The sequence below is a fragment of the Vidua macroura genome, chromosome 3 (assembly GCF_024509145.1).
Source record: "Vidua macroura isolate BioBank_ID:100142 chromosome 3, ASM2450914v1, whole genome shotgun sequence".
Taxonomy (NCBI): Eukaryota; Metazoa; Chordata; class Aves; order Passeriformes; family Viduidae; genus Vidua; species Vidua macroura.
Window position 1 is genome coordinate 33,292,743 of NC_071573.1, and position 18,124 is coordinate 33,310,866.

The 18,124-nt window shown below is 42.8% G+C and overlaps 1 protein-coding gene across 2 annotated transcripts in view; it reads right to left on the reverse strand.

Annotated features, from left to right (window-relative positions):
• Positions 1–18,124, reverse strand: part of TTBK1 (tau tubulin kinase 1) — a 103,920-nt gene that overhangs the window by 16,646 nt on the left and 69,150 nt on the right. For both annotated transcript variants that reach the window (XM_053973227.1, XM_053973229.1), the window contains exons 12-13: positions 17,598–17,773; positions 16,451–17,009 (exon numbers count right to left, since the gene is read on the reverse strand). In XM_053973227.1, the coding sequence (XP_053829202.1) occupies positions 16,451–17,009; positions 17,598–17,773 (735 nt within the window). The remainder of the gene's footprint in view (positions 1–16,450; positions 17,010–17,597; positions 17,774–18,124) is intronic.

Below are 18,124 nucleotides of genomic sequence, written 5' to 3' on the forward strand. Positions count from 1 at the left end.
GAAGTTGCAATACAGCAAATAACACTTAGAAACATTTCCCAGAAATTAATCTTTGCGCTGTCCCCTGGAACTGCCAATGCAGGTTTGTGTTATAGTGACCCAAACACAAAACACGTGGCATAAAAACACAACAAAAAACAAGGTAGTGCCACAATGATCAGCCTTTATATGTTTTATTTCGTGTTTTAATATTACCCAAAATAGGTGTTTGCATACTATAAATTATGTTCCAAGTGCCAGCACTGTTCTCATCACCAGAACACTCTGCCACTGGCTGACAGCAAAAGGAAAAATATGTATTTATATACATCACACTGAATGAAGAGACCTGGGCTGGGCCAGGTTGCTGAAATCAGACCTGCAGCATGCAGAGGACGCCGAGTGTACCAGATGCCATAAAGATACTTTCTGTAAGTGGCTGAGATTTGTTCTTTGCAATATTGTTTTCAGCATTTGGGGGTGTGCAAAGTGGCCCACTACTGGCACAGAAACTCTTCTGTAAGGCAGGACCACATGTGACCGTTTGCACGCCAGGTGTGGGTCAGGCACACACACAAACACACAAACAGAAATGGAAGCTCCAGCATAAAGCATCCCAACACCATCCTGGGGACAACAGTGAAATCAGGAAGCACATCTGATTTACTTTGGTCAGCCTCTCCAGAAATTATTTTCTCTTCCAGTCACTCTGGGGAGAGCTGGCAACTCTCAACAGGGAAGCAGGTCAAGAAAAAGGTACTCCACGTTCTCCAGCTGAGAAATAGATGAGGCAATTTTTTCACAATAAACACTAACAGGATTTTAGGGGTTTGCAAATTATCCATGATTTTAAAGGCTTCAGACCTTGTCTGCTAGGAAATGCAATTTTGTTTTTTTCAGCTAGCCTCTTGCAGCCCATCTGTTACTGCCAAGCAGAGCTAGACAAATATACGATAGCTATCTCCAAATTGTTCTTTCCCATTTTTACCAAAGGGAAACACGAAAAGCAAAAATAAAAATAAAAACTTCTCTTTTGAATAGATTGGGATAAAAGAGCCCTTTCTTATTCAATGTGAAAGTAGCAAAATGGTCTCAGCTTCAGGTAAAGTTCTGAGAGTGTCATGAATAAATCTCTAATGACAACCATTAATAAAATGTGGCATTCATATAACCCAGCAGTTGACAATACAAATAAATTCAGTCATTGATGCAGAACTGCGTCAGTTACTATGTGGCTGTAATACAAATGTAACTGGATACCACAGAGACTCCTAAGGAAGAGATGCCAGACCCACTGGACAAACATGGTTGGTATCTGTCACCAATCCCCCCAGATAAGCAGTAGAAAATCTTCTCTTTTCAAGAATAATCTCGTGCTGCTGTCAAGCTCTTAAAAGCTCCACATATACATACCACGGAAGATCGATGGCAGTGTGAGAGGGAAGGACGCTAGAAAACAGGAAAAGGACTGAACACATCTTTCCATGCTTTCTGACCTTCAGTCTCACAGTGCATCCTATTGTTGAGCTATTTTACAAGAGAGGAGTGAACTAGCAATGGCTGTATTTTCTTGCCTTAATTTATTTACAAAGCATCACAGCACCAGATTCAAATAGTGCATTTTTCCACAAGAAAGCAAGAGAAGACCCTGGTGATTAGCAGTCAAAGAAATGCCTCAGTGATATTTGTAGTATTTGGTATATAGGTCCCACCCACTGTCCTGACAATGTACAGATTATGAAAAAAATATTCAGCCTCCTGAAATTTGCTTTGTGCAACCAAACATCTGGCTTCATCCTGACATGTTCTGAAAAGGCTTTTCTTGTTGCTGACTCCCCCATGTAAAACAGCAAGGAAGTGACTCATGGGAAGAATAAAGCACTTGGAGATCTTTAGAGTTTAAGAGCCCATAGGAAGGTATGAACACCACAAGTATAAACTCTGGAAAGGCTAAAATGAGGCGTTTGCTCTGGTTTCCCAGACTACAGAATAGTCTTTCTAACTGCAGAAGGCTTCTACTACAAAACAAATCACCAAGACTCTCAAAAGAGGCTGCACATGTTGGGGCAAAGTAGTCAGTGGCAAAGATGGTATCAAAGCCTGGCAATGCTACTGAAATAAAAGACAAATGAGGTAGATAACCACTCCAAAGTATAATCTTTGGAAGAAATGTTTGAAGCACAGAGCAGAGAAGTGTCCCAAATGACACTTGTTTTGTTTCTCATCTCTAGTGCTCACAGCCTAGGTGAGTTAGAAGAGGTGTGTGTTCACTGGCTTTTGAGCCACTTTTGGAAAAGAAACAGCCCAGCTACTGGAGAGCCACTCAACTTCTGTGCCCATGAATGGGCTAGGGAATATACTGTAAACACCTTTGCTTATTATGGCTGATCAGTTCAAGCAATAGGCCTCTTTCCAGAGGTCCTGTATCTAAAAAATATAGCAAAAAGGAAAAAAAAAAATGTTGACTGGTTCTCAAAGGCATGCTGCCTTCTTGTGTAACACCTGGGTCTGGCTGCTCCAGAAGCAGCTGGGGAGAGATGGGTGTCAAATGCAATTGCAGAAGAAACAAACAGTTTGTTTAAAACAACAAGATACTTTGGTGGCTTAATGGCAGTGGCACAGGCTTGATAAGGGAAGAACAGTCATTATATGTGGCAAAGTAAAGAACACCAATCCCCAAGAAAGAATCCAGTCTGTGATATCTCCAGTTTAAGACAGGAGCAGGAGGAAACACTGGTGTGTTAAAGTTTAGCGTTAATGAAGAGTGTCAGCTCTGTTGCACTTTCAATTGCCCTCTCCTGGCTGCTTTAAATACCCTATTTGATTTGAAACGTCCTCACTCTCCCAGCTCCTAGGTTGGAGAATGGGGACAGACAAATTGCCAGCCCAGAAAAACGTCCACTTGGAAGAACTTGAAGAGTTTGCAACTGGAGTTGCGACATTTTCTCACTCACAGACACCAGGCACTGATTTAAGCAGAGCTTGGAGACATGCTCACAACACCAGAAGTGGTGCTCAGCCAGCTATTTACATGGTTTGCAAATGCAGATGGTACCTGTGGCTTAAGGGAAAAAGCATTGCCAGCTGTCTAAATTTAACTGCTGAGGCAGACAATAACTGGGAGCAGTCTGCTAAGTCCTAAGGATTCCAGGACTTGAAACCCACGCAACTGCCCTGAAAATGGAAGGCATCTTTCATTCTCATTTTTGAAATCAAGCTGCCTTTAAACAGTTTGATCTTCACACAGATTCCATGTAGAGCTGAGACTGCTCCAGTTGCCAAAACATGCCACGTTTTTGCAATTTCCTCCAAGGAAGTCAGAGGGAGGGAAGGCCTCTTGGCTGCTCAAAGTGCTATAGGGATTGTATGGGGCCCCATGAGCTATGCAATGCAAAAGAAACCAGTGCAGGAGACATGCTCTGCAGGTTCTTGAGAATGGCAAAGGCAGAAGGGAGTGCAGGTATCTAGGGATGCAATAAGGATGTGGGGGATGAGATTCCATGAATGGCAATGGAAGTAAATCTCGCAGTTTACCAACACGTGGAGTGGGACACACACAGGAAACCAAGGTAGAGCAAAAAGACTTTGTCATATGGGGAAGAGATGGGAGAGGCAAATTGGAACAAAGAGGCAACCAGATTGAAGAGAACTTCTCAGTGAGGTGAAGGTGAGGGGGCTCTGCATGTGAAGTCTACTAGCAGCTTGGGGCTATAGCCAACTGCTGCTGTTCTTGCATCCAGATTAAGATTTGAACAAAAGCTGGGTGGCAGCTGCTGAGCAATGTCTCTGCTTACAGAGCAATGATGAGATCCCAGAGAAGAACGTCAGCTGCCTTATCTCAATCCAGCCTGGAGGCCACTGTCCAAGTACAGCTCCTCCATTCTGGGTGGGGGGTATGTCAGCTGCCATTCAGCCCAACAAACACAACTTCTGAACAAGTTTGCCCTTTCAGAACAACTGTCCTGCAGCAGCCTTGACCAGCACAATGCCCAGATTCAGACACACAACAAAGAGAAGGAGTTGTAGGACAGGAGTGATTTCATCATGAAGAGGTAGCATAAGGATGCGGTTATATCACCCATATGGCTGTTTTACAGGGCATTTCTCTCTTACTTTCTGTCATTACTGCAACAAGAGACTTTAAATAGTAAAAGAGGTGATGCACTGTAACTCTTTCACATGCCTTCCCCCCAGTAGTGGGAAAAAATAATGGGAATGGTAGACAAGGTCAGGTTCACACCAAGGAATTTGTCATCATGGGGGTATCCTAATGAAAACTGGCATCTGCAGAACTGCACCTCTGTCAGTGCAATTTATTTTCAGTCAGCCCTCTCCCATCAGAACTGTCTTCCCTGAAAGTGAATGCGTGCTGGCATAACCACATTTACCCAGTGCTAGCTTAACCCAAGCATTTACAGTAATATTTTCACAGAAATCATATCTCATTAGCTCCTTCCTGAGGGAAGGAGGCTGAGGACAGAACAATAAATTGGAAACATCTCCCGTTCTGCATAGAAATAAAGTGAAAGGAGCCAAGAGGCCAAGATATAAAAAGATGGCTTTTATATGTATATACAAGTGATGAACATTTGCTCACTGAAGTAGATAATGAGATCCCAGCAACAGCTTCCTGTCCTGATGCCAATGATCTCTGTGAGGGAGTGGCAAATGCTCATTTCCAATTTGGATTCTGAGGAGAACAAGTGCTATGTACAACGGGAAGTAAAAGAAGAGTATCTCCCTCAGGATGCAAATCCTGTTCTTGGGCCCTTCTGATGAACCCAATTTGCCTAAGAGTTTGATGCTGAAAGGGAATTTTATTTCACTAGTGTTGATTCCCACTGGCTTATTCCATCTGAAGAACTAAAAAAACCCTACCAAACATAAAAGGACAAATAACTAGGGCAACTAACTTTTCAGCCCACAGCCCCATGATCAATTTTCATGTCAACAGCCTTCCATCAGTTGGGTTTTCTGCCAACTGATTTTGGATATATTTACATTTATAATTGCAGTCATTATAAATTAAACACAATAAATAAATACATGCAATATAAATGTAATCTACATAAGTTTTTTTTATAATTGCACTGCAACTAGTTTCAATATTAATTTATTACATTTCCATATATAAAAAAAAACCTGTTTTCACATTTCTTTAATTTGCTAACTGTTCCTCAATAATATGTAGATTCATAGTAATTAATACAGCATTAGATGAAGATGTTAAAAAACCCCTTTAAATTGACTATTTTTAATACTTTTTGCATAATACTTTAACATCAGGATTCCAGCCATTAGCACCAATTAATTTGTTGAGAATTAAATTATAAAAGACATTGATAATGAAATAAGACTTCCCATAAAACCCAGGTGACAGCAACATGTCCAATTATTCTGGTATAGAGCCCAAATTTGATGGTTCAGAAACCAATATCCCACCTTACGGAGACTGAACAGCAAAGAATTCAGTGTCTTTTAATAATGTATTTCAGTGGTTTATCACACACCTATGTCTTTAAAATGAGCATCTTGCTTCTAGGTTCACCTTTGCTATTTTATCTTTCAGCACTTAGACTCATATCTTTGCCTGGCAGGTTAAAACCCCTCTTGCTCTATTCAGGCAGAGACACCTAACAGTAACCATGTCACTTTTTAGTTTTGTATTTAATGACAGACTGCATTTCTTCCAGCTTATTCTACATGGCAGGTTTTACAGAAGTGTTCTTGTATCACTTCTTCTCTTTTAGGTTTTGAAAATCTTTTACAAAAATTTCCATACAAGACTTGGATATATCTGGTAGTGATCTCACCACCACAAAAGATCTCCCTCTGTTCATATCTTCTATTTTTCTGCTGATACACTGGATACATCAAAGAAGGATTTATTTATTCTTTTTTTTTTTTTTTTCTGCAGCAGCATAGTGAGAACTTAGATGCAGCTAATTACTTCACCTAACTGCCACCTCATTTTGGGAGACAGCACCTCCCAACGCACAGTTTCTCTTATTCTGTACATGTGACTTACATCTTTTATACTCCAAGCATGACCTTGTCCCTGTGTGGATGCAATCATCACTTTGAACACAAGCAATTTATTGAGCAATTCAGATCCTTCTGCAGAGCCGGTCTGTCAGTAGTGTTTTATCAAACCACCCACCTTCTGTCACTGCAAACCTTCTCCTCAGTGATTTCTTTGTTCTTCTTGACAGCCACTAAAGGCATGGAATAGTGCTGAGTTAAGGGTAGGAGGTCAGGACTCCTAATGAGAAACAACCCCTCTTGTAAGAGATAGCAATATATAAACATATTTTGTTTTGTTTTGTAGTTGGTTTTCAATTCATTAATAATTTTAACTGGAAGAAAGTCTTACTGAAGTCTGTATAAATCAGATTTTTGAACTTAGAAAACCAGTATCAAGTTTATGTGAGTAGCATTATGATGAGTAGCATTAGTCAGATTACTGACCTTTGAAATTTATGTATGGAGCTACTTATTGGCTAGTCATTGTTTTTGTCTGAACAAAAGGTTTAGAGTTTATAAATACCCAGTTATCTAGTTTGTTCCCTTTTCTGACTGACAAAACTAAAAATAGTTTGATTTTTCTTTAAAAATAGAACAAGAGTAATTTTAATTCCTAAAATTGTCCTTGAAAAGCGAACATCGGTGTTTTGGACACTATGAACAAAAATTATTAAGAGTTACTGATTTAAGTCTAGTGCTTTCACAAATTCTATTTTTTCTGGAATCTGTTCTTCCATTAAAATCTGTAGTGAAGAAGGAAAAAAAAATAACATCAGAGCAGAGTCTACTTAAGGAAATCATCCCTTCTCATGTCACTTCGAGAAGAGCAAAGCCTTGCCTTTTCTGGTATCTGTGCTCGACAAGGGAACTGCCAAATAGGATTAGGCTAGTGGTTAATTCAACCCAAGGATTTTTGGCAATGCCCAGTACCTTTTTAAAAAATAAAGCTCATGAAAAAATCGCAGATAAAAATTTTGTCCGAACAGGAAACTGTCCTATTCACACATGTTCTTGGGGCAAATGAAAAGAAATTGATGTCACTGATTCAAGAATGACTGTGGGAAGAGGCTGGTCATACCTGTGCTGAATCTCCTCAGGGAGAGTGTGTTGCCCCTCCATCTCCATCCCTGCACCCCCCAGGATGGTCTGTCAGCATGTCAGCCTGCCAGACCACGTCCTGCAGCATGCAGACACACTGGGCCAGGTCCTAGGAACTTCAAAAAGCACCACCTACCCTGTCTGAGGCTGCACTATCTTCTCTTGCTCATGGGAGGGTGGATCTAATATTAAGGGAGCCTCAGGTAGGGCAGATGTACCTACAGAAAGCAGTGCTTGGGGGGAATTGTTGCTTGAAAGCCCACTGGAAACACCCTACCTATGCAGTGATACCTCCATGTCACAACTTCCTTCCAACACCCACACTTACTCTGACCCATTTTCACGTCTGCCTGAGCTTTCTGCATGTTTTCTTGCCTGTATCCTATGCTTGTATATTTTCTGCACAGTATTTTACTTTGGACTTGCACTTCCCTAAAGCCCTGAGCACCAGCAATGACCCCTTCTTCCTGCATTGTAACGTCCATACTGCCTGTTCTCCCAGAAGATGAGACCAAAGGCTCATGGCAATAGAAGACAGTTACCACATTCACTTGACTACAGAAAGTCTTCATACAGTCTGGTGTTGTACACTGCAATTCTACTGAGAAGGGCAATATATTTGTGCAAACACAGGAAATAAGGATACTTATGACAATTTAAATTAACTTTGATCTCCCTTTTCTTTTGAGATTCACAGTTTTAGCAAAGGGCTTCATGGGCTCTGTATACCAGGAGCTGAGGCCACTTTATTTCTCAAATGAGATCTTATGTTATCACAGGCATTTCCAAGCAAGGCCAAGAAGCAGGACTGCTCTGCCATTGAAAAGCTGCAGTTGCCTAAAATTTCTGGAATTTAAAAACAGCGTAATTTACAGCTGGATCAGTAAGAAAATCTTTGCTATCCAACTTGACAGTCAGTGCCTCTGGGGGCAGGTAGGAAATTTGGAGCAGCTTAGGAGTGGAGAGCAGACAAACAGTCCCACTGTCATGTAACAGAGGCACAGCCAGAGAGACAAAAATATGTGGTCACTGTATGGAAACCAAACTGCAACAAAAGCAAGGGGATTTCCAAAGCCAAAGCAACAAAGAGATACATGATTGTAACTCCACAAGAGGGACAAACCTGAGGTCCTGCCTCAGGTGAGCTTTGAGTGGGAGTCTGCCTGTATCTAGATGGAGTAAAACCGCCTACAGATTCGGCCCAGTGTAAGACACCAACAGAGATGCTTGAACGAATTTGCTGAGGAAGGTAACGCTTGCTGATACCTCCACAGTCTCTCCATTCCAGTCATAACTTAACAACATTTGTCGCTTGATTGCATGTGTTCAGTGAGGCAGCCCTGCACTTCCTACCCCGAGGCCGCGGGACGCGCGAGCGGCTGTTTCAGATGAGCCCTGGCATCCACCTCTTTCACACAGCACACGTTCACCATCTGCGTTCTCATCTTCGGCCTTGCTGCCACCCCTCGCTCGGGCTGCTGGGAGGTTTAGAAAGGCAGATGTTTTCAGTCTCTGTGGGGTCTGGTTGCAGGGGCTTTGGAAGTTACAGTACCTTAGGCCAGTGTTGTCTGGGATTCAATATTGCATTAAGTGGTGACACATTGTGGGTGGGTGGGATCTATTATTGCATTATGGAGGCCGCTGCTTCCCTGAACAGGCTATGTTTTGTGTGTGAAGCGGGCCCACACCTGCTGGAGCTGGGACCTGGAAATGCGGAGGACGGAAGGCATGAGTCTGTGGTTTCCTGCCGTGAGGGGCATGTGCCTGCGGTGGGGCATGCGCACGGGGCTGCTCTCCGCCGAACGGCTGCGCTGTATGAAAGTGCCACCAACGTGAGGGTAGTGTTCTGTCTCCAGGGTTGAGGAGGAGAAAACGGAGGACGCCAGTCTTCTCAGGGGGCTGTACCTCGGGAGGGAGTGCTGAGAAGGCCTGTCCTCCTCCAACTGAAAAAGACCAAGAAGAGTGGAGGAAAAGGTGTCAGGCAAAGACTTGACTCGCCCCTGGTTTGTGATGCGCATGCTGCGGACATCTTCGCTGGCGGATGAAAAATGCTTTTGCTCTACACAGGGCCTTACTTACTGCTCTCTATGACTATCAGTTCCCAGGGATGCTATGGGCACCGTGGAAGCCTGCCATTACAGGGGGCCTGCCATGCTCTCCCCAGCCACAGGTGGACCAGAGTGACACCAGCAGTGCCAGGCTCTGCTAGTCTGTCCCCTCCTCTGGCTCTTCAGGCCACATGCCTCACCTCTCTGTTCCACTGGTAGTGCTCATTTTGGCATGTCACTAGGCTATTCATACATCTTGCACATGGGTAAGAGTAAAACTCTGAACACATTTGGAAACCACATGAATGATAAAAGGTAAAACAAATGATTATGTGTATTTGAATGTGAGGGATTCTCAGGGGCTCTTTCAATGACTCTTATTAAAACTCACTCCAGGGATTTGAAAAAGCAAGTCTGGGGCCTGTTAGTAGACTTTTCTCACACTTGCATAGCTGGCCTCCTGATACATTTTTATATTGAGTACCTGCAGGGGGAGTGTTAATGCTTCCAGTTTTGGTAAGCAGTGGATAGACAGCAGCTGGACAAGCAGGCAGAGTATAATCCTCTTTTCACTGAGAAATTCAAAACACAGGACCATAGGAGGACATGACAAGAAGATGCACTCTTAAGTTCCTTTACTACTTCTGTGATCCTGGGATAGCCAGGAGAGGGAGAAAGTACACCCACTGAGGACAGTTTATGTCAGGATGAGATTGCAGTCCCTACTTTCCCTTTATGCTCTGAATGGAAGAGAGAGGCATTAGGGGAATGACTTCAGATTCTTCACCCTGAAAGTGCTAAGCCCTTCCTTCCCTTTCTACCTCTTCTATGAAACTAGCACTTTCACAAGGATCAGCAGTCTCAATCTCCAGAACCAGACTTTTTTTCCTGGAATAATTTTTTCCTTTCAAAGGAAGCAAGGGAAAATGGGAAATGCATTCCCTTCCTTGTGCTGCATTTCTTTTCAGGAAGTCTCTGCAGGTGAAATGTGGAAAGGTGATATTGGCTTTTCTTTAAGCCAAAACTGCTCTCCTTACCTTACTGGAGATGTTGCCCTTGCACTAGAAAAAGAGCTCAATGTCATCCAGTGTCATCTCTTTCCTGTCACCTTCAATATCTCTGCAGTGCTTTGAGGCAGATATCTTATCTTCAGAAGTGCCTGAGAGCTACTCAGTTCATGGTTGGCATTAAATGTGAAAAGTAATTATTCACAGTCCTAAATGTACTGCATGTCACTGCATAGATCAGAGTCTCAGATAATAATAATCTAATGCTGTCATACAGAGTACTTGAGAGAGACAAATAAAATCTAGACAGCAGCTCTAATTTCTCATAAAGACAACCATCTCCTCTTTGCATAGATAGTACAGAAATTAAGCCCTGGGTGTGCTATTTGCAAGCTGCACAACTAAGCATTACTGGAATTTTTACTCCTAATTTTTGTTTCATGTTTGGGTTCAGCATATTTTATGACTTCCAAGGTATATATCATCTCAATATGTTAAAGACTACTCAGATCTCAAAGGATCACTCCAGCTACCCAGAGAGACCTCCTCTACAGCACAGGACCAAGGACCTTGCCCAGGCCGTGAAGAAGCAATTACAACACCCCATCAGTAAGTGCACTTTTGTATTGCTGCCTCCAGGATGAAGCTGAGCTTAGACATACCACCTTTTCTCACTGATGCTGTAATGCTTAAATTACTCAATCAATGCTAAAGGTGCTGCCCCCCTTTATCCTTTTGCACCAATCAGGCTGGACCACCTTCCATCAGGCCTATTCTGTTCTGTTTGGACAGGGTCAGTAGGACACTTTGTATGTGAAGTCCCAGGAGAATGTGATGTCAAGAGAACTTAATATATTTTACAGATAAAAAAGGTAATTAAGAATGTCTACTGAGCTTAAGGTTTTGATTGCTATTACCTGATATATATATATATATATATATATATATATATATATATATATATATATTTTACACACACACACACATATATATATATATAAAGAATATATGTGAATATTACTTCCACTACCACCCTTTTGCTGATCCTTTATTCTTAACACATGGATGGACAGGTGGACAGGGACCCTGAATCTAAAGTGTAAGAGGCCAACTCTACATTCATCCTTCTCCATCAGCTGACAAGCTTCTCTTCTCATGTGGAGGGAAGACAGAGGAGCTGACCATCAAAGAATCACATCATCTACAACAGGCATCAAACGCAGACCAATGGGAATTACACTGGGTGAGGAGCAATGAGTCTTCCCCTCTGCCAATGCCCATTTCTCACCGCTGAGAAATGGCTCTTCAGGTCCTCTCAGAGCAGCCCACAGAGAATGCTGTAGAAGGCAATGGAAACCAAGACACACAGCACCTTTTCCCCTGCTGCCCTCACAGGCTCGAGACACAAACAATTTTAAGCAAATCCACTTGTGGCACTCTCCTGGCTGTGTGAGAAAAGAGGCTGAAGATAGCATCAAGATGATTTTAATGAGTGATTTTAACTACACAGCTGAGTTGGTCAGGAAAAATATACTAGTGCCTCTTCACACTGGGACATTTTCTAACAGATGAACTCTAGGATTGTAAGAATCAGCCTAAGCAAAATGCTCTCTGAGCCCTGCAGAATATTCAAGGATAAGTAAAGCAGAGTAAATATCATCTCCCACTTTAATTCTTCACTTCTCTTGTGGTTTTTTAGAATTGACATCATTTGGACAGGTATGTTTTAGGCAAGTGAATCCCCAAACATTTCGTACAATGCCAACTGCACTAGCAGCAGGGGAGACTGAGAGTCAAGAAATACCTATGAGCACAGACCTGAGCATAGTCAGAAATATTTTCTAAAATTCATACATGTATGAACACTTGTAAGTCTTTTCACTGCAGAAGGCAGCAGTAAGTTCCAATCCCTGTCAAGTTTCAGCGAATTTATTCAGCATACTTAAGAACTTGACAGATTTTAAAATTATATTGCGAGGTATGGGTTTAAATTATTTCCAGCAGTAACAGCAACCCTATGTCAGGATTAATAAGTAAACAGAAGTGCAGCTTCAATCTTTTCTTCCAGTCATTCTTTATCTATTTCTATAGCTTTATCTGCACGCTAGTGCATAAAAAACACCTGACTCTTATTAGGACATCCCTGAAATTCATACATTAAAGTAAACCCTTGGAGCTCTGTTAAACAAATGTACTGAGTGGTGCACAGAGAGAAGGGCTTGAACAGGACATAGTTCCTGTTCTCACTTTATACCAGGTCTTCCCATGAGATCTATGCTCCACTGCAGACATTTTCTTGTCATCTGAAACTGGGAGATACCTAATATGTGAGAATATTTGGGTCAGAAACTCCCCCAGGCTATTCAGAGCCTCCTCTGTACTTGACTTTCCTCACAGCAGCATCTGATCATTCTGTGCTCCCTCCTACACCCACAGAGTTTTAATGAGGACAGCACCATCTCTCACATTTGAGCTACAATATCTGTCTTGCAAAAGACCGGCATATTTGAAGAAATATCTGAGTTCTAAATGAGGATAACTCAGGGAACTAAATGCTGGTCAGCTTGGAAAAGACATGGAGCAAATCCTCCTGGAAGAAGGCATTTCCAAACATATGAAGAAGGTGCAGTCAACATGGATATATGAAGGGGAAGTAATGTCTGAAGAACCCAAGAGCTTTCTGTGCTGAGACCACTGGGTGAGAGGTCATTGATCTTGACTTCACTAAAGTTTCTGACACTGTCTCACATAAAATCTTCATAGACAAAACAATGAAATATGGGCTAGATAAGAAGATAGTGAATTAGACTGAAAACTGGGTGAGCTCCTGGTCATAAAATATCATGTTTGGAGAAAAAATGTCCAGTCATTAATGGTGTAGCCAGGGGCTAATGATGCAGCCACTACTATTTAACAACTTAATCAGTGACCTGGATGATGGGACAGAGTGTACCTTTTGCAGATTCAGAGATGGCATAATACTGGGAGGAGTAGCTGACACACCAGACGGTTTTGCTCACATTCAGAGGTGCCTGGATAGGCTGGTGAAATGGGAAAAAGGAATTTCACTAATTTCACTCCCCCCTTCACAACAAAGGGAAGTGAGGAGGAACAAAACACACTGCGGGCCACCTGTTTTGGAAGCAGTTTGACAGAAAAGTACCTGGAGGTCCTGGTGGACTCTAAGCTGAACACAAGCCAGTAAGGTGCCTTTGTGGTAAAAAGGGCCAACAGCCCCTCAGGATACATCAGGAGTACATCAGCTAGCAGGCTGAGGGAAACGGTCCTTGCCCTCTGCTCAGCACTGGTGAGTGACACCTGGAGTGCTGTGTTCCAGTTCTGAGCTGCCCAGTACAAGAGACACATGGACATGCTGAAGATAGTCCAGAGAAGGGTCACAAAAATGATGAAGGGACTGGAAGACCTTTCATTTGAGGAAAGGCCGAGAGAGCTGGGACTGTTTAAACTGGAGAAGAGAAGGCTCAGGTGGATCCTTAATAACATTTATAAATACCTGATGGGAAGATGCATCCAGACTCTTAGTGATGTCCAGTGAAAGTAAAAGAAGGAAGGAACAGAAATTGAAATACAAGAAATTCCATTTAAACATTTTATAAAGTTTTTTACCATAACAGCGATTGTACACTGGAACAGGTTGCCCAGAGAGGTTATGGAGTCTCCATCCTCAGAGATACTTTGACTGGACACTGTCCTTAGCAACCTGCTCTAGATGATCCATCTTGGAGCAGAGGGTAGAACTAGATGATCTCTAGAGGTTCTTTCCAACCTCAGGCATGCTGTGATTCTATGACAATCCAGAAGTCACTGTCTTTCTGCCAGTTACAAGTGATGGCTCATAGACTGGAGCCAGAGGATGGAGAAACATAAGGAAGCATTAGAGCAGGGATTCCCCATTTGCTTTCAGTGAGTATGCTACTGACACCAAGGGATGATCACCAGCTTTTGGGACACCAGAATGAGGTCACAAATGGGTACAACAAAGCCTATGACTTCAGTCATAGTAGTTCAGAATTTACTGAAATTTTTACCTATCTTACAGGCTCAGTTAATATTTAAAGATAAGGAAGATTTACTCACCTACATACACACACACACACACACACACACAACTTAATCACAGCTTTAATCAAACCCAGAGAAGCACAAGCATGAGCTACAGGAAATATCTGTTATTGCTAATGAGGCCTTCAGTATTTTCACTAGTGAAGTCCTTGGTCAAATTCTTATTATTGTCCCAGACATCTGTCCCTCCATATTTGCTGCACTTAAGGAAAACAGGTTTCTACTTTCCTTTAGGCACCAAGTCCCTTTGAGAGTTAATAGCTGGTTTTGTGACAGCAAATGGAAAAATATGGGTATCACTGCACAGCTGTAGTGATAACTGAAGGATTCAGACATCAAAGGAAGAACAACTAAATCCCAGTCAGCCAAAGAAGTCCAGTGTTGATCTGTGTGTACAAAGCTAGGCCAGAGAGTTAATAGAGGGCATTTCAGAACATAGGAACAAAAAAAAAAAAAAAAAAAAAAAAAAAGCATACTGCTGGAGAACAAAGGCTGCCTAATGTATTACCAGTAATCACCCCCACTCCCATTATTTTACCTTTTTTACCTGCTTTTTAAATATCACTGTGCAGTGATAAGAAGTCTTTGCGCTGTACCATATCCAACTCCCACAGTCATTTCATATAGAGGTGTACGTGCTGTGGCCAAGAAGCCCTCTCCAGCTTTCTTTAGCCACACTAAATATGTCAGTGAAGTTCCTGCTGTTGTTTACAGCTGGTTCTTATCAGCTGGCTCTTACCACGTTCATTGCATCTTGCAGGTCTTGCACTGACCAACCCCCAAGTGTAGAGACCACAGCAAATTCAGACACAGACCCTTCCAACTCTGCCAATCTTGCCTTATGCAATTTCTAGAGACCTGGGACATTCAACATATTGGCTTTCTACAGCAAACACCTCTGCCTAGGAACCTTGCAACTGGAATGCAGTCTCTATGAGAAGCATGTGCTGCTTCTGTGCCATGCTCAGCAGGACAGCCCTCGTGCCTACTGTCAGCATTTCTATCCTTCCTGTAAAGGCTCATACACCTTAACTGGGAATACCTTGCTTGGTGATTTGCAAAGATTTGCTTTGATTCCTTTTACACAGATTCTTGTCTCATTCAAGGTTTTCTTCTTGTATCTCTTTGGGATCCAGACAAGAGAGGAATCTGGGCAAGACCTGAACAGAAGGATGTTCTTTTAATGTGCTCCAGTCCAGTGAACACTTCCTTGGAGAATAAGCTCAAGAGGGAAGCAGAAATAAAATTATCATCTTCCAGACAGGAACATGCAGACTGCACAAATGTCTGTCATAGGAGGGTATCACTGTGTACATGACCCAAAACTTGCCTGCTCTTTGCTGTGCTTATGGATCCCATGTGCATGAGAGATCTTAATCAATATATAAATACAAAACACTCTTAGGGGAACAATTTGATTGCCTCTTGCACTGAACACTCTGGGACAGCCTTCTTCTTGAAAAAGAAGATTAGGTATGACAGGAACTCTGTGCCTAGTATATAATATTTTTTCAGCTAACCTAATAAATCACTTCCCACTAAAAACTGAACTGCTTTATAACATCAGAAGACCACAGGAAAAAAGCAAAACTGAAAGAAAAAAAGCCCTCTACAACTATATGGAAAAACCACAATAGGTAAAGAACGTTTCTGTGAGTAAATACATGGTAGCAGCAATGCCTCTCACTGAAGTAAGGTTGATGAGATGTATGTGCTGGCTACTCTGAGCTTTTTATTAGGTATTTAGAAGAAAGATTAATTTTAGGGAGTTATTTTATGATTTGCATTGCTATGGGCCTGTGCAGTGCTGATGTGTGATTAGTTTAGAGGTCATTCTCTTGCAATACACTCCTATTGCTGCTGAGAAACTATGTGGAGAAGATGTGCTAGCAACACCTCCATACAGCTAAGCAGTTACTAACAAAACTCTGTGGGAAAGCATAAGAGGAGTGACTAGAGATACCCGAATCACAACTGTGCTCTCCTCTTGTCCCTGTACCAAAATGGCTGAAAGATCTTCATAACAGTGTGTCCTCAGAAGGACATCACTGGCTTTGGGAGCACTTCTAAGGTGTTCACAACATTTGTCAGCACTGTCAGAAGAGTTTTACAAGAGCATCCATGCTTGCAATCAAAGACTTCTCCAGCACAGCTGAGGTTTCCTAAGATGATGCTATGATAGGCAACAAGGTACAGACCCAGGGATCTTACCTGTCTCTGAGGACCAGTAGGTTCAGATTCTCGTCTCCTTTGTCGGAGAGCTGGTGCTGAATGTAAGGGGGAGTGGGCTGGACTTCCTGTCTGCTGTTCATGTCTACTGTCAGACACTGTTTGAGAAGGTCCTTCATGTCTATGGGAACTGTCCTCCTCAGTCACAGGCAGCATACCCCGACTTCGCCCATCATGAGTCTTCGGCCTCACTGCAGCATCTGCCCCCAGGCGCCTTCTCTCTTCCCCGTCTTCAATAGGCCTTAGTTCCTCAGGCTCCTCATCTGTGGTTCCAGAGGTGCTTGGCTCAGCACCAGGGTGGAAGTCCTTCAGCTCTGTCTCCTTATCAATGATAACCCACTCCTTGCTGTCAAAGTCCTCCTCCTCCGCAAGCGGCACCGAGCGGAAAGCGTTGCTGAGGGCTTCGTGTTCCACTGACGCGGACACGTCCATCCTGCCGCTCGCCTGCCGGTCAGCCTGGCCAGTATCGATGGACAGCATCTGGGCTGGCTGCGAGGAGCACACGAGCCGTGATGGAGAACCGGGGATATCCATTCGAGACCTAGGGACACAGCAAGAAGCCATTCAAAACATATCAGGTTTGTGGTTAACGACAGGGACCATAAAAGAAAGCCTGTATAGGCTCTTCTCACTCAGTTCTTGATACACTTCAGAAAGACAGGCTTAAACAAAAATATTTCTTTAAAACCTACAATGGCGTGAAGAAGTGCTTCAGTATGACAGCCAATTCAGCATCTCTTTCCCCTGTAGACAGGATGATAACCATTTCCCCCCAACAACACTTTTCCCCTTTGTTAAGTTCAACTGTCTTGTGAAAAAAACTTTCAAACCATGTTCTGATCAATGTTTTTCATTTGGCCTGCATCTGCTGCCCAGATTTTAGGACAACTGCAGTGTGTTTTAAACAAGGATCATCCAGAAGCCTTGCAGACTCTCTGGGGAAAGCCTTCTAAGTGTGAGACATCAAAATTTTTGACAAAGAACGGGGAAGTAGAGAAGGAGGTGAACCGAAAGTCAATGTAGACAAAGTTGCAAGCATTGGCTGATCATCTAATGATTAGGTTGGTCTTAACAGTCAATCCTTAAGACTCTGCTAAAAGCAGCAGGAGGCTACATAGCGTGAACAAACCTTCTTTCATGGGGATCTGCTTTTCCATCAGCTGTGGAGAGCCGCTCTGACTCGGGGCTGTTGACGCGGCGGTAGCGGAGGGAGCGCACTTGTGCGGTCGGGGACTCCGGAGGCACTCGGACAGGGGAACTGGGGCACACCCCGTTTCTCTGCTCCTCTTCCACCATGCACTGAGTCTGGAGGGGGTAAACACAAAGAACTTCAAGATCTGGCCAAAGACATTGATTTCCATCCTTCACTGCTGCTCTGGACTTTCTCCCAGGATACACTTTCAGCTGCATTTTCACAATCTATACAAGCAATGTCTGAAGGGAGGCAGTGTCCCTCTGCCCTGGCAATCAGCTGGTATTAAAATAAATTCAAATATTTAAACATTTTTTAAAAGTGGCCTATGCATTTCTATTGCCCTGAGTGTTGATCCAAAGGATTTCTCATGGGTTAACCTACTGCATACACAAATCCTAACTGCTTATCCAAGATGTCTAAGAGCCCTTGTTTGTCAACATTCATAATGCAGGGGCCATGCA